Raw genomic sequence first — 16,936 nt, 5'->3', positions numbered from 1 at the left:
GGTCTGGTATCAGTACTGTACAACAGTGTTGTGATTGAATGTAATGTCTGAGTGATTAAGAGAAAGGGAGTGTTGCAAAGGTGTTATTGGTCATTTCTCTTGACTTTAGTAATTGTGGTTTCTGGCTTTTAAAAGTGCAGACTGAAAAAAAGTAATGTTGTTGTTGAAATGAGTCATCCGCACCTCACTACATTACTTTTGCACAATTTTTTGCCCTGGTTTTCAGTCTGGAGTAGTTGACGGTAGTTCCCAAAAGTCAGATTTCGCAAAAAATAGTGTATGATGGACACAGACCCGATTTTTTATTTTTTTTGCTTCAGAGTATGATTCCATCCAGTCGGAGGATCAAACATGTTTGAGTTGCATTCGGCATGACTTGTGGCAATGACTTTAGTGTAGAATGCCCAGTTTTTCTCTGTAACCATTTAGAAAGCCGGCAAGCGTATAATGTGTGGTGTTTTAAAATCTGTTCCGATTTTAAAAGTTGTGAAATGTATTCCAGCCTCAACTGTAATTTAAGGCCTAAAGACCTAAAGGTTGTAAGGTCTTTCTAGTCTTCAGGCAATAGTCCTTAGTAAAGTAAAGGTTGACACCATATCTAATTTTTCACAAATGAAAATAAAACTGGGAGAGATGTACAGATTATTCAATAGGTTGATTGTCTTATGGTCCTATGGCAATTGTCATGTTTTACACACAAATTTTATTTATAAAAAAGCATATTTTCAGTATTTTGTCAGTTGGATCAACAGCAAAGTTAAAAATATTTCAGTGTTCATTTGTAAAATATTAAATATGGTGTATACCCAGACTATGGTCCATATCAGAGTAAATAATACATCTCTCAGTATTATTTTGACCTTCTGTACCATTTTGCCTGTCAGAATCCTCTCTAGAAGCTCATCTTCTCCTCTGTCTCTCAGGATGGCATGGTATTGTAGATGGCAACACAGGTGTTTCATGAGTCAAATCTATAGGGAATATGTTTTTGGTGACATATTTATACAATTTTATATTTGGGATATGATTACTGTTATTTTGTCAAAGATATTATCAACCTGTGAGCCTAATTCTTATGATGCTGTTTTTGTTTTATTTAATCTGAGGCCACAACTGAGATCTTTTACTAGTTCAGCCAAGACCCGTTTTGTAGGCTTCACCCACTGATGCCATTTCTAGCCTCGATTAGTACGTCTTGTTTTGATGTGATGGACAATTTCAGACATTTACAGATGAATAGAGAATAAAGAAATTAAAATTTTGTTATTTTCCCAGAATTTCATTGCCTTCAAGGGGTGGAGAGGGACATGGTCATTTCTTTTAAACACTTGATTCAATTAATTCATACCTAATACCAAGAGTATTCTCATGTGACTCCTGATAAGCAGCAGAAAAGATAACTAAGTTAGATCATGTGACGTCTTCAGTTTGCAAACTGGATCAATCCAGTTCCAACTGTGTAAACCGAGCTCAAATGATAAAAGTATTAAGTCTTGCAATTAAATGTATTCCAACACTTTATTCGATAAAATAATGTATCTTGAATACTCATATAATCAATCGTGAAAAAAACGTTTTAAATGTTTTTACGTCCGCATGCACGAGCCTCGCCTGCCTTTACCATCCCCCTTGCGCGTGAACACGCATATAAATACTTCTGCGCGCGGCCGCGTTCCCCAGTCTCGAGGCCAACGCCATTTTGTCCTGTAAGCAGAGGTGAGAAGATGAAGCTGATTTCGTAAAAATACACTTTGTTTAAGATGTATTGTTAGTTTAGTGTTGTATTTGAGCTTTGTTAATGCGAAACGAGTTCATTTTAACGACATTTTGTCCGTTATTATGGTTTAACATCGAGTATAGCCTATCTAACGTATCTGCGCAAGCTGACTAGGCCTCGGCAGCACGTTTGATCCGTGGTCATTTAGTCGTGGTATATTTTCTCAAAACTGGCTTAAGTTTAATTTTTACTGACTTAAAGGTATTCGTGATTTATAGCAACACTGGGGTTTTTGGCATTGTAAAGGTGTTCGTTATATAATAATTTTGTGATTATCAATTCAGTGGTTCCGCAGAGTCAACAGGCGGTAACGTACGTTAGATGTTTTTGTTTAAAGCGTTTTTAGAAACGTTTTTTTGTTTTACATTAACTGAAGGATCCACGTGTTGCAGAAACCCATATTTGTCATTGTAATTTTAAAATAAAATTTTTGTAAAATGTTGTAATTTTTGATCCGTGGTCATTTAGTCGTGGTATATTTTCTCAAAACTGGCTTAAGTTTAATTTTTACTGACTTAAAGGTATTCGTGATTTATAGCAACACTGGGGTTTTTGGCATTGTAAAGGTGTTCGTTATATAATAATTTTGTGATTATCAATTCAGTGGTTCCGCAGAGTCAACAGGCGGTAACGTACGTTAGATGTTTTTAAAGCGTTTTTAGAAACGATTTTTTGTTTTACATTAACTGAAGGATCCACGTGTTGCAGAAACCCATATTTGTCATTGTAATTTTAAAATTAAATTTTTGTAAAATGTTGTAATTTTACGAATGTTTTTGCATGTTGTCGGATGTTCAATAATAATTTACGTGGACAGACTGTACTGGATAAATGATTACCCAGTGTTATACCGTGTGTGACCAACAGGCGCACAGATGCTTTTTTCCTATAGTTCAAAGTGCATGTTTGCCAGACTGTTAACAATATAACATTAACCGTATTTTGACTCTTTCCCTAGATTTCCCTGAATCTTATATCACCATGAGTGGATGTCGTGTGTTCATCGGCCGTCTGAGCCCTCATGCTCGTGAAAGAGACGTGGAGAAATTCTTTAAAGGCTATGGACACATTCGGGAGATAAACCTGAAAAACGGGTTTGGCTTTGTGGTGAGTATTTACGCTTTCCTGAGGGTCTTTTATGTGTGAGGTGATGGTGAGATCTACATGTCACTGCCCCCTGCTGTCTGATTTTCACAGGAGTTTGACGACCACAGGGACGCAGATGATGCAGTGTATGAGCTGAATGGAAAAGAGCTGTGCAGTGAGAGGTGAGACTGAATCCAGAGCTGCTTACACCATCTGTCTAATGTAGATGATTAGGCTTGTTTCATATTGTCTAAGTCAGCATGAAATGAAAATGCACCCTATTTTGTAAATGCATCTTAAGAGATCTTGTAGAGTACTGTCATAAGTTCCCTAGAGATTTTTCAGTAGGTTCTTATCAGGTTTTTTAAAAAGTGAAACAAGGTTTGTGGTTAATATATATTGAGTAGAAATTTTACTCTTATGTTAAATTACACACACCCATACTAAAACTGCAGTGTTATTCAGTTGAAGTAGTTTGTTTTTATGTATTTCAAGGTATGTTTACCCAATTATAAAACCTTAAAGGAACACATGGTGAATTAATTAGACTCCTAGGATTTGGTGTCACCGCTGCTGCACTCTATTTTGAACAATATGCATGTGCATTATTTAAAAAAAAAAAAAGACACTTAAACCCTGTCCCCACAAGCTCGAATTCATTCGCCTCCACTTTTGAGTGCAACGCTCGCATCTCAAAATGCAATCAACAACCGATGCATAGAAAGTCCCTGGCCTATATTTCTTTTTCAATCTTTTATACTCGCATGTACGACACAATACACTGTTTGAATTTCATCATGGCTTTAATGATTTTTCTCTTAACCCCAGGGTGACAATTGAACATGCCCGCTCTCGCCGAGGAAGAGGCGGCGGCCCAGGAATGGGAGGACGTTTCTCTCCACGCTTTGGAGGCTATCGTAAATCCCACAGTGGGGGTTCCAGGTACGCAAGAATTGTGAGAGCAATCATACGCCGTTTGTTATTATGATTATAATTCAAATGAGTTAACCTATGTCCTTCTCAGGTATGGACCACCCGTGCGCACAGAGCACAGAATCATTGTGGACAATCTCTCCTCTCGCATCAGCTGGCAGGTGAGCATCCCGAGCTGTAGCAGCAGAGCGGTGTAGCAGCCTTCTGTTGTAGCGATTCATCCCTGCACTACTTTAGCATTTGACATCTGTACAAGCACACAAACAATTAGTTATCTGTATTACTGTTAAACTGGAAGTATTTTTTTCCTCTTCACCTCAGCCAAACCTTACATAAGTAAAAATGATGATTTTAATGTTGAAAGGTTCTCTAACCCAGACCCATGTTTTTCAAACCTTTTCTTTAACAGCTGTGCTCTGGTATTCTTTAATTGGAGTTGCATGCACAGCCTCCGAGGTGCATAGCGCCCTCCCCTGGTTGTGTTCTGAATAGTGTCCCTGTGGTGCCTCACCCGACACGCAGTGTCTGCCGGTCTAAGTCTTGGCTGGGTCCGTAGCACCAGACAGATCCGTAGCACAGGATAGCCTTAGAGGAGCTGGGTAGCGCGGCCCAGGAATGGGAGGACGTTTCTCTCCACGCTTTGGAGGCTATCGTAAATCCCACAGTGGGGGTTCCAGGTACGCAAGAATTGTGAGAGCAATCATACGCCGTTTGTTATTATGATTATAATTCAAATGAGTTAACCTATGTCCTTCTCAGGTATGGACCACCCGTGCGCACAGAGCACAGAATCATTGTGGACAATCTCTCCTCTCGCATCAGCTGGCAGGTGAGCATCCCGAGCTGTAGCAGCAGAGCGGTGTAGCAGCCTTCTGTTGTAGCGATTCATCCCTGCACTACTTTAGCATTTGACATCTGTACAAGCACACAAACAATTAGTTATCTGTATTACTGTTAAACTGGAAGTATTTTTTTCCTCTTCACCTCAGCCAAACCTTACATAAGTAAAAATGATTATTTTAATGCTGAAAGGTTCTCTAACCCAGACCCATGTTTTTCAAACCTTTTCTTTAACAGCTGTGCTCTGGTATTCTTTAATTGGAGTTGCATGCACAGCCTCCGAGGTGCATAGCGCCCTCCCCTGGTTGTGTTCTGAATAGTGTCCCTGTGGTGCCTCACCCGACACGCAGTGTCTGCCGGTCTAAGTCTTGGCTGGGTCCGTAGCACCAGACAGATCCGTAGCACAGGATAGCCTTAGAGGAGCTGGGTAGCCGCTCTCTGGAGGGTCTGTGATGTCAGATCTGCTCCATCCCCCCCATCTGCTGTTTGGGTCTTATTCTGTTGGTGCTGAAGCGGGGAGGGGTGCAAGGTTTTGGCCCCTCCCCCATCCTCTCTCTCTCTGGTGGGGTCCGTTCTTACGGAGGCCGGATGGGTCGAGTCCGAGGTCGTTTTAACGCTTCATTGCTTCCGTTTGCTATTTGGACAAGTGGCTCTTTGCTAATGCCTTCTGTGGTTTGGAACGGTAAGTAGCTCATCACACTGGATAGTCACACGGTAAAGAGGGTTCTGTCATTTTAAATCTGGAGTTAGTTGTAAAAGGAGAAAGATTGCCAGTAGGAAGTTTTGAGACTTGCACAAAATCTAATTAACAAAATGAGAACCTGTTCTCCGGAACTAGCTGTAGTCAGGCGTGTCTCCATCTGAGGGCTTTGCTTCCTGCTGTTTTACACAATCTAAATGAGATTTGTGTTGCCGAAAACTCTCCGGTAGTTTTATAACTGGGACAAACATCCGGTAAGATGACATCTGTTGAGGGAGCTTTCTACAGGTGCACCAGTGCACACTTTAGAGCAGATGCTGCAGAATGCAGTGTGTGTTCTTAATGTGTGGGTGCCAAAGTGCAGTGTGTGACTCAGTGCTTTTGGGTTTCTCTGAAAGCGTGTCATTAAGTGCTTTCTGTGCTTTCTGCAGGATCTGAAGGACTTGATGAGGAAGGTGGGAGAAGTGACCTTTGTGGATGCACACAGGACCAAGAAGAATGAGGGGTAAGATCTTGTGCATGTACGCATAAGACTGTGCTCTAACTGTTACATGGTTGTAAACGAGTTGTCCTGATTTGTTTTACAGGGTGGTGGAGTTTGCTTCACACAGTGATATGAAGAATGCCATTGACAAGCTGGATGGAACAGATCTGAATGGACGCAAACTCAAGCTATACGAGGATCGCAAGAGGGAGTACGTACCAGACAATCTCCGTTCTCACACAAGGTTTCTTTAGGCCTTAAAATGAATTCATCCTACCACAATTTTAAGCCTTAAAAAGGCCCTAAATCAAAGCAGAAAGTCGTCTTCATGGAGTCATGACATTAAATGTTGTATGCATTGCAAAACATGAATATCCTCCCCCTAAATTTTTGTTTTCCATTATAAATATCCAAACCTGTCTTAGGCTTTATGTAAAATTAAAAAATTGGTTGGAAGTTGTATTTTCAAAGTTAGTGTTGCTTAATACAATTATTGTGCGTTCCTTCGTCAGTTACATTTAAAGAACGTTACGTTCTCTTTTAATTTACTTAAATTCTTACGTTTACCTTCATAAAACCTGCAGAAACCCTGACACAATCTTAACCTGTTTTTCTTCTCTCCGCAGTCGTAGTAGGAGTCGTTCCCGCAGCAGGAGCAGCTCCCGTTCCCGATCACCCAGTCGAAGTCGCACCCCTGAGCGTGGAAGCAAGCGCTCTCGCAGTCGCTCAGCCAGTCGCACCCCAGAGAAGAAGAGTACCAGCAACCGGTCTCCTTCCCGCTCTCCTACTCCTCAGAGGAAACAGAGCCGCTCCCGATCTGCTTCTGCAGAGAGTCAGCACTGAAACTAATTATGAATGTGTGTGGATGAGCGAGACTGACTTTTTTTTTTTTCTCCCTTCACTTAATGTGGCATATGTCATTGTGCTACTTTAGTGTAAATTACTTACTGTGAGTTGAATGGATGAGTGTGTGTGTATGAGGATGTTTTGATTTATTTCTTATTTTGAGGAACTGGGTGGGTTTAAGTGGTAATGGAATGGGTTAAGATTAGATTTTTCACAATGTCTTGTTTTGATTTCTATTTTTATTTGATCAATATCAATCCTGGAGTACTTCTGTAGAGAAATGTATGTGGGCTTTGTTTCTCAAACTCGCCTGGTAATTTTTGTTTTTGAGTCTTTATGGTGATTCACTTTGACTAAAGTGATTCAACAGGTTAGGTCTGTATATACACTCTGGAATAAAGTATATTGGTATTTGGCAGAGAAAGAAGTTTGAAGTGTTATTTCTAGTGTGCTCAGTTTGATTAGTGTGCCTCTGCATTGGTTAGAAACACCAAAGCTTAATATCTACCTTTTAACTTTAACTGTTACCTCTGAATTGCTATAAAAACTTGTTTGTCCTCATTGTGCATTAGTCACTTACATTTAAAAAATTCAGTCTCTGCTAGTCCACTAGGTGATGCTGCTTCATAGTTTGCACAGGAGTCTAAGACCAGACGTGTACAGTTTGAGTTTAACACTATCATATTTTAGAAATTTAAGCTTGGACTTGGTGAACAAAAGTGAATTTTGATTTCTGAAAAAGTACAGATCACCTTCTTAGAGTTTCTGTACCAAACAACTGTCTATTTTAGAGTTTAATGGACTGACTATAAAAATAACTGAGCGGCTGCATGTCTGTGAATCGATACAGTTCCAACATCTAGGGCACGGATGGGCAACTTTGATAGTGACGAGGGCCAGCGTGTTTTCTCCTTTATACCAAGGGGCCAGATTACTAATCCACGTCCACACACCTTTTACACTGTCTTACTCTATTTCCTTTTTATTGAAGGAAAGGAAAGTATAACTAATGTCATTTGTTTTCAAAGATTTTAAGTATAAAACTTGTGCAGTTATGCTAATTCAGAAGGAAAAATTGTCAGTGGACAGAAATTACCCCAACAAGCCAATGTAAACATTTCAATTGCATTGTCTGTAAATTTGCAACAAACAAATATACAGAGGTACTATTTTTATTAGTAGCCTACAGAACATTCTCAAAACAACCTAAAAGGACCGTTAAAAAGGGCTTAAAAAAAAGTTATTCCAAATGGTATAAAAATGTTTTAAATCAAATTTAAGACCTTTTTAAGATCTGCACTTCACATTTCAGCCTTTAAACAATTTTTAAGAAAAGGGATGAGTCAAAAGTATCAATTACTATATTAATTTAAACAATTATTATCAATTAATTATATTAAATAACATATAAATATATCTTAGTGTCTTAATTGTTTAGATTTTTATAATGCATTAGCTTTTGTCGATCCACTGGTTCACATATAAAAATATGTAGCAAAAATAGCAGATGGGCTTATTGAAAAAGCAGCGAGAATAAAAGTTACGTCTTCTTTCTTTGCGTGAACATTTGGGCGGTGTTATGCAAATCTTCCCACATAGTGAGGTAGGTATGTGGGGGCGTGTTCGAACGAGCCGTTTTAGGTAGGTGTGGCTAACTCTTAACTTTTATAAAGAATATCTCTTTGGATTTGAGACTTTAGTCTTTGCAACTTTACAGATCTTCTTTATGCACCAAGAGCTTGTAACACTCTAAAGAGAAAGGAAAAAATGAAATCGCATCATATGACCCCTTTAAAATTGATAATCCGAGTCTAATATGATCCAGCGGGCCGTACTAAAAGACACTGCGGGCCGTATACGGGGCCCATCCCTGATCTAGGGCCTCAACATGTACACCGCACAGAAACCGGGAGTTATTGATTCAGTCAATACGGTATGAGAAGCACACTTGCAGACTGTATTTTATAAATTGATCTCTGTTGCTATGAGGAACCTGGCAACCACATATTGAGAAGTATGAATGGGAGGCGATATTGTAATATCTGCAGTGTCCCAAGGACAAAACACCCTCCCTCCATGCCTCTGCCGGTCATTTATTCTTTTCGCTCATAAAACTAGTGTCCTCTGCACTGCGACGCTCTGGTCCTCAAGGGCAAACAGATAACATCAAACTGCAAACAAACAACAGAAGCGCTTTGAGATCAGAGGGCTAAGAGCAATTTGTGCCGTACTGATGAGAATACAAACACACATACACAAATGGCGTGAGTTGGAAAATAGTTCATTACTATAAATACAACTGGAACAGCTTGTCCTTTTGCTCTTTCAATAACACGTTGTCATTGACAATATCTGCAGCGTTTTATAGACACAGCAAAATAAATAAATACATTTAAAAAGCATACTTTTATACATTTTGAAAAAAAAAACAGTAATAATAATAACATTAATAAAACTGGATTTGCATTTCCATAAGAAAGCACCAGTTGGTGTAAGGGAGCAAAAAAAAAAAAGGAATGATAATTTTAGGTTAGCTCAGAATTTGCAAAGTTTGCAAAAAAGCTATCACATAATTATCCATCATTTTAGAAATAAAACCAGAAAAGGTCAACCTTTTTCTAATTAAATTTAATTTAATTTAAAGTCCCCCTGTAGTGAAAATCAAGTTTATTATGTTGTTTATTTGTCTATGTGCTGTTTTTCATTTGCTTTTAGACAAACCATGTGCCAATCCATCCTTAAAACTGTGGTTGCCCAAAGGCAGTCCCAGAAACGCGGTTTGAAACAGCCCTTGGTTTGCTACGTTACAAAATTCAATAACCAATCACGTCAAGGGATAGATTCCTATCATTAGCATATCCCTCTCTCCATTTATACAAACCTGTTTTTATACAGTCTATGATACAAACGCGGCGCGCATAGCGATCCCATGCAAAATATACCAATAGGATTACCAGCACAAAACCAAAAATAAAATAGAGCAAAAACCCATGAAGCCGTGGTTTAACGTGAATTTAGAACCGCTATATTTAAGTATCTACATGATACAAATGTTGTATTGTTTTAACAATTGTAAAGTTTGATTCCATTTTGTTGGTGAAATCCACTGGGATCAGGATAATCTTGATTTTTTTTGTATCAAAGAATATATAAGTATATTTATAATATTGTATTATTATATTATATTATCATTATAGAATGCTATTGTTATGATATAAGTAAAATTGATGTCCAGGATACTGGACATTTGGAATGGCAATATAATATAATATAATATAATAATATCTGTGAGATAATATTTAAAAGATAATTGCCTTATATTAACATCCATTATTGTTATTTTATTTATATTTTATCTTGACCAACTTTATCATGAAGTAGATTCAATAAATGCTCCATGCTTGCTTTTTTGCCCAAGTCCAAATGTCCAGAACTGGCAAGCACTATAATATTAATGATCTGATCAAATGCACATTATTATTCTTTAGTTTGGGTTAAACAAATAAATTTTGCTTGGTTGGAACAGCAGCTACGCTAATTATGTCTCTATTTGTTTCTCTGTTTTTGCCACGGGATGATGCCAACCCTGAAACAACATACAGAACTACCACATTTTGCTATAAGTTTGATTGCATCATATAATAATTGCTGTTAATAGTGTTCATCGTCTGTTTGATTACGTCTTTAATTGATTTTTCCGTACATTTCTGCCATATGTACATTAACTGACAGTCACCACTGATAAGCTACCACTAAATATTGTAGAAACTTAATTTGCTGTAAAGTTGCTTTGCAATGATTTGTATCGTGAAAAGCGCTGTACAAATAAACTTGAAAACTTGAAACTTGAATTATCGTACTGTATTGTGATACTGTACAATCCCAGCATGACGTAACTGTTCATTTATAAACAGCACTAGGTACTTTCACTACCACTACAGTTGTCCCGTTATTTACTGGCCATCCCGAGTGTGCGAGAGCGCAGATGCGCCAGTCGCTGGTACAACCCGGGGTCACGTGACTTCCTGCGGCGAGCGACTGCTGCTGCAGTTTCTTGTCGCGAGCGCTCGATGCACGGTGTGGAAACTCCGAGCCACAGCGGCATGAAGCTGCGCGCAGACACCGCACGAGAATCGCTGCGCCACCCGTGAACGGTAACCCGGCTCCGTAGAGCAGCGGATTAACAGCGGGAAGGATTTAGGTTCAGCGCGTTCCTGAGGGAGAAGTTTGCTCACCGTGTCGGTGGAGGTGAACGGGACACCAGCAGCCAGCATGGCGGAAAGAAGTGGCCGGTTAAGCTTCCCCGGGAGCGGGGCGCTAAACAGACCGGTGCCTATGAACCTGTTCGCCACTTGGGAGATAGACGGCTCCTCTCCTAACTGCATCCCCAGGTGAGAGTCGCGCGAGATCGGTGGACCCAGGTGGGCTGTTTGTGAGCGAGCGGGCAGGTGCACGGCGACAGGGAGTGGTGTGTGTCTGTGTGAGACAGAGAAAGGGTGTGTGAACTAGAACTAGTTAGACTATCATTGTGGTGCACTGATCCAGCGCGTCTGATTGGACCGGTGTCAGCATCGGATCACGGTGGCACAAATCCAGTGATGTTCTGCTGATTTAGTACTCTTTTCTGTCATTCACCGTTAAGTGTTAAAATGTGACCCGATTGCTCTTTCATCACTACAGATAGTCTTTTAGAGTTTATTATTATTATTATTATTAATTTCCGTTATGCTTGGCGCGATCTGACAGTTCTGTTCTGACCGCGAACACAAACAAACTCTTTGGCCTTTGTGACGTCAGGGTTCCGTTCTCGCGCTGTGAGGTGGTACGCGCGGTTTGTTATGAATCTGTTTTGCCGGAGGGGTCGAGCTGTCATCAACACGGCCCGGTCTCGTGCAAAATAACCCAGTGGGTCTACTAGATGCACTGCCACCGGAACATAACGTTCTGACCCAGTGTTTCAGAGATTGCTGCTTCTCTAATTTGCTCTCATGAGTCATCAAAGTATTCTCTTTCTTTCTTTCTTTCTTTCTAAACCACACATTAGATCAAAACAGAGAAGCTACTATTAAAACGGGCTTGACTAGCACCATATGTGTGCTGGCATGCAGGTTGTCTTTGTTTCTGTCCCATATAATAGATATGATGAACCATGGGTGTTGTCCGCAAATGACCTTAAAAGACAGTTCACCCATAAAAGAGAATTCTGTCTTTAATTACGGACCCCTCCTCACTTGGGAAAGTCGTGGCCTAATGGTTAGAGAGTCGGATTTGTAACCCAAAGGGATTGTAGGTGGGGGAAAATATAACCCCAATTATAGATTGGAAATATAATGTGTCATTTCTGTGGATTGCTTTTATTTTCCTTTTTTGTCATTTTGGAGATTGGCAGTCCTACACTGTAAAAAAATATTCCATTAAATATGGTTGCACTGTAATAAATACTGTGATAATGTTTCTGGTATTATGAGATGCCTGTGTATTTTATAATAATTGTATATTTTATTAAGATATGTAATGTATTTTGAATTACCAAAATCCGCTTTAAAATGTATCACCATAATAATACAGGTGGCACAATGGAAAGCCACATGATGAATATTCTTCACATATTCTATGTTCTATTCACATATTCTAACACCTTTTGTGTTACACAGAAAGAAAGTTATTCAGCTTTTGAACAACATGAGGGTGTGCAATGAAAATTCTCATTTTCTGGTGAACTATTCCTTTAAAACAACCTGAACTGGAGCAAATGGTGAGATGGATGGGGAATAAAGAGAGAGAGATGTGCCTTATGAATTCTTGATCATAATAAAAGATTCACAACTGTACCACAGACACATTTTCCTTCAGGCCCTTTGTCTGCCTGATGTATGTGTGTGAGGAGCACGACATTTGACCACAGAATTCCTACAGTTAATTATGTGTTAATTTAAAGGTCTGTTCTGTGCGCATAATTGAAGCTGAGAGCAGAATCTGAGAGAAACAAATCATCTTATCACAGTTAGACACACTCATACATCTCTGTCATAAAAATGACATTAACTTTAGTTTTTAATGAGCTGATTAATGAGCTACAGCAGCTGGTCTTCTGAGCTTTTCTGTAGGATTTTCCCCTATAGGGCTTCCACTGCAGTGGATGTGGCCTCTTTTGGAAATGCTATCTGATTGGCTGGGCCTGACGTGGCGGGCATGTCCCTATTGTAGGACTGGTTTTCTTATTTTTGGTTGTTAGGGAACTGTGAATATATTATCTTAAAGGGGTCATATGATGCTGCTAAAAAGAACATTATTTTGTGTATTTGGTGTAATGAAATGTGTTTATGCGGTTTAAAGTTAAAAAACACATTATTTTCCACATACTGTACATTATTGTTTCTCCTCTATGCCCCGCCTTTTTGAAACGCGTCGATTTTTACAAAGCTCATCGGCCTGAAAAAGCGAGGTGTGCTGTGATTGGCCACCTATCAACGAAAAACACAGCGGCCTAGCGTGAGCGAAAGCCCCGGCTTAGCCTGAGCTGAAGCCGGGCAAGAGTGAGCTGAGGCGGCGGGGTCGAGAACGGCGGTCCCGGCAAAGGAGCGGTGAAAACGGTGAAAGCCAATCCGGCGATGCACAGCACTAAGTTGATGTATTCCCTCTGCGACCAGCACGGATCAGCTCTAGGCATGACGAAGCGGATATCGTCCTCTTTTGGAAGATCAAACAAAGTAGTTTCGCTTTCACAACGAAGCACACAGCGGCCTAGCGTGAGCGAAAGCCCTGGCTTAGCCTGAGCTGAAGCCGGGCAAGAGTGAGCTGAGGCGGCGGGGTCGAGAACGGCGGTCCCGGCGAAGGAGCGGTGAAAACGGTGAGGGCCGATCCGGCGATCCACAGCACTAAGTTGATGTATTTCCTCAGCGACCAGCACGGATCAGCTCTAGGTATGACGAAGCGGATATCGTCCTCTTTTGGAAGACCAAGCAAAGTAGTTTCGCTTTCACAACGAAGCACACAGCGTCTTCACGACATGGCGGCAGCGGCAACAAAACTACAGCGAGAATAAAAGTTACTCCTTCTTTCTTTGCGTGAACATTTGGGCGGCGTTATGCTAATCTTCCCACATAGTGAGGTAGATATGTGGGGGCGTGTTCGAACGAGCCGTTTTAGGTAGGTGTGGCTAACTCTTAACTTTTATAAAGAATATCTCTTTGGATTTGAGACTTTAGTCTTTGCAACTTTACAGATCTTCTTTATGCACCAAGAGCTTGTAACACTCTAAAGAGAAAAGAAAAAATGAAATCGCATCATATGACCCCTTTAACAACACTCAGACATGTTTTGTCAGTTTTCTGGTGAATATTTTTAAGTCACTGCAATGTTGTTATTGTTAACTAAAACCATTAAAAATTGTTAAATCAAAATATTAATAAATACTATATTAGTATACAAATAATACTAAAGCAACAGTGATTCATTGATTTGTTTGCTCTATTTGTTTTAGTGACATATAAACCCCCATTAAAACACACACACACTTCCTTTTTTTGTGAAAGATGCATCTGTCAGTCAGTCAGTGTGTCTAGCCTTTGTGTTTTTGTCATGCTTCATCTCTTGTGTTTACTTGAGTGTTAAGTGTTTTTGTTTTTTAAGTGAGCATATATGTGTGTTGAGTGTTTTGAAGAGAGATACTTTGCATCCTACAACCACATCTAAATTTGTGACCTCTGTATATTGTGGGTCAGTTGTCAGCTTGAAGTGTTTGTGGTGGGCTGAAACGTAGATCTGGAAGCAGCTGTTTTGAATGCAATTTCAAGCTGTTGATCTCTCTTGATGTTTGATTGTGTCAGAGAATAAGAGGATGAATGAATTTGTATTGAATGACAAGAATTGCCATTATTCAGATTACACACTGCAAAATAGGTCACAACACATCGAGTCTGAAACCTGTGTGACTGTTGTGTGTTATGGCAGATTTGATAGATTTCTTAATATTAAGAAGGGCTTAATATTAGCTCACTGTAGCTGCCATAATCCTCACGTTCAATTAAGCTGTCAGAGCTGACACATTCGGACTGGTTCAGTCCCGCTGAAGTCAGTCAGAGACTATCGGAATGCAAGAAAACAGAAGGTAACTGAACGACACAAGACACAGAAATGTCAACTATGAATAAAATAGCTACAGCAGAAAAGCTGATCTACTTCTGTCATGTTAGTTATTCACTTTTCAGTCCAGCATGTGAATGTGAAGTGTGTTGATTTGTAAATGTGTGTGTAATATGATATTTTGTGCTGTAACTTGATTGTAGAAAGCAGTCTTGTTATTGTTAAACTAAAACTATTAAAAATCATTTTCACTAATTGAAATCAAGTTGAAATACTAACTGATATGTGAATATTAGATGAAGCTGAAGTACTAAAATTGCTAAAGGCACAGCTGAAGTAAAAGTTAAAGCTATATACAAATATTAAAAAAGCGAATAAAACCACTTAGCAAAATTACTAAAACGTACACTAAAATTGAAATGAAAAGTAAAAATGTAAAAATAAAAGCTAATTCAAAATGCTATAATAGTATAGGAAGTTATGAGGTTTTTGCCGGTTATTCTCATATCCTGGTAAATTAAAATGTTCTTGTTCTTTTGAGTTCATTGTACTTGAAAACTTGCAGTTTTACTCAAAACGTCCTCCAGAAAGTCTAAAAAGACCATGTACTAAAACTGTGCTGCCAAAATGGCTTGTTTCTAACATCAGAAACCTAAACTTATTAACACACGGCTGCCCACATATACACATCAACAATGCCTATTCAGTGTTGAGCATGGCCTGTCCAGTCACATTGAGGTAATCCTGAGGGAGTAGCAAAGATATTATTAGCCCTAAACACCAGAAAACGTATTTATGTTTAATTATAGATGATATCAATGGCAGATTTTACAATTCTATACTAGTTTGTCTAAATAAATTAAAAATAAAGCATTACAAACTAAAATCAGTAATTTTAGTGAATTTAGGCATCACAACATTATAATTTAATGGATAGGCCTATTCTTTTGGAGATTTGCTATAAATTACATTTCACAGTTTTAAATGATTAATGTTTTTACATATTAATATTAACTTTAAGTGAGTGTTACATGATGAAAAGGTATTCTCATAGTAAAAATAGGGAAAATAAACACTATCAAATATCCAGTTTGAACTAATAAATAAAAAACCCTCTAATATTGGCTGATAACTGATGTTCTGTATATCCTGAGAGTAAAATTACAATCACCAGCAGGAGCTTCAATGCAAGCTTATTCTTTATAGTGACGCTGTGCTGCTGACTTGTGTTGCACGACCCCCTTATGTTCCTTTGTATCTTCTGAAGTGGGCATCATTTTCACTAGAACAATAGTAATCTCTCTGTCTCTCTCTCTGATTGAACAGGCTGTGCTAGGCTGTCATATTTGTGCGTGTTGGTGGAGTGTGTGCTGCGTTCTCACCCAGAGGGAAGAAACAGTCATGGCTTTGTCTTTAACGTACCCACAGCCATTCTTACACACACACACACTAACAGGAGCCGGGGTAAATAGGCGTATTGTTTATATGATAAATCGCTGTTTTGTCTTGGAGCGTTTGTTGTGTATTTTGTGTACGTTCTTGATTCGGAGTGATAGCAGATGCTTAAAATCTCTTTAATGGGACAATGAATGACGGTGCAGCTCTTTTATAGCACATGGTCCAAGTCTGTCCATCAGTGCCTGTTATGGTGCTGTTCAGTCATGATGTCCATTTTGTAGGTTAACCTAGAGGACTAATTTGCTATGTTCCCTCAGGAATTTTTACTGGGTTTTTAGAATAGCGCTTTTTAATGTGTGTGAAAAATAAGGTTACAAAGAAAGAAAATGGGAATAACGACTTTATTCAACAATTTCTTCTCTTCCGTGTCAGTCTTCATCACACATTCATGAGAGTACCACGATGTATGCAAATAAAGTCATTATTTTTGTTTTTTGTTGTGCACAAAAAGTAGGCCTATTCTCGTAGCTTCATAAAATTACGGTTGAACCACTGATGTCACATGGACTATTTTAAAGGGGTCATATGACGTTGCTAAAAAAGAACATTATTTGGTGTATTTGGTGTAATGAAATGTGTTTATGTGGTTTAAGGTTAAAAAAACACATTATTTTCCACATACTGTACATTATTGTTTCTCCTCTATGCCCCTCCTTTCTGAAAGCGAGGTGTGCTCTGATTGGCCACCAATCCAGTGCGTTGTGATTGGCTGAATACCTCAAGCGTG

General features: G+C 39.2%; 2 protein-coding genes across 5 annotated transcripts in view; both read left to right on the top strand.

Annotated features, from left to right (window-relative positions):
- Nucleotides 1-1,655: 1,655 nt before the first annotated feature.
- On the top strand, nt 1,656-7,090 carry LOC107705433 (serine/arginine-rich splicing factor 5-like). Of its 4 annotated transcripts, none has more exons than XM_016508732.1 (9): nt 1,656-1,716; nt 2,736-2,884; nt 2,975-3,045; nt 3,692-3,741; nt 4,410-4,473; nt 4,556-4,625; nt 5,768-5,841; nt 5,924-6,031; nt 6,447-7,090. In XM_016508732.1, exons 2-9 carry the CDS (start codon nt 2,759-2,761, stop codon nt 6,661-6,663), a joined length of 780 nt encoding a protein of 259 aa, XP_016364218.1. In that variant the 5' UTR covers nt 1,656-1,716; nt 2,736-2,758; the 3' UTR covers nt 6,664-7,090. The 4 variants fall into 4 exon arrangements, with proteins under 4 accessions (XP_016364218.1, XP_016364216.1, XP_016364217.1 ...); XM_016508730.1 differs by having other exon boundaries at nt 5,924-6,064; XM_016508731.1 differs by lacking the exons at nt 4,410-4,473; nt 4,556-4,625 and adding an exon at nt 3,888-3,957 and having other exon boundaries at nt 3,692-3,805.
- Nucleotides 7,091-10,618: 3,528 nt separating this feature from the next.
- LOC107705432 (phosphofurin acidic cluster sorting protein 2-like) overlaps nt 10,619-16,936 on the top strand; it is a 36,044-nt gene continuing 29,726 nt past the window's right edge. Inside the window, 1 exon segment of the mRNA XM_016508726.1 lies at nt 10,619-11,057. Within this exon segment, the coding sequence (XP_016364212.1) occupies nt 10,939-11,057 (119 nt within the window). The 5' untranslated portion in view covers nt 10,619-10,938.

This window comes from Sinocyclocheilus rhinocerous, unplaced genomic scaffold (genome assembly GCF_001515625.1).
Source record: "Sinocyclocheilus rhinocerous isolate Xijiao unplaced genomic scaffold, SAMN03320098_v1.1 scaffold564, whole genome shotgun sequence".
NCBI classification, from domain to species: Eukaryota; Metazoa; Chordata; class Actinopteri; order Cypriniformes; family Cyprinidae; genus Sinocyclocheilus; species Sinocyclocheilus rhinocerous.
Note: the sequence above shows the minus strand (reverse complement) of the source record. Positions and strands in the feature narration are given on the sequence as shown.

Bases quoted from the DNA above. Each gene is read 5' to 3' on its own strand.
- LOC107705433 (XM_016508730.1), top strand. From the start codon at position 2,759: ATGAGTGGATGTCGTGTGTTCATCGGCCGTCTGAGCCCTCATGCTCGT. The intron at 3,742-4,409 runs GAATGGGAGGAC...AGCGCGGCCCAG, and splicing joins AGGAAGAGGCGGCGGCCCAG to GAATGGGAGGACGTTTCTCT. The intron at 4,626-5,767 runs GTGAGCATCCCG...TGCTTTCTGCAG, and splicing joins CCTCTCGCATCAGCTGGCAG to GATCTGAAGGACTTGATGAG.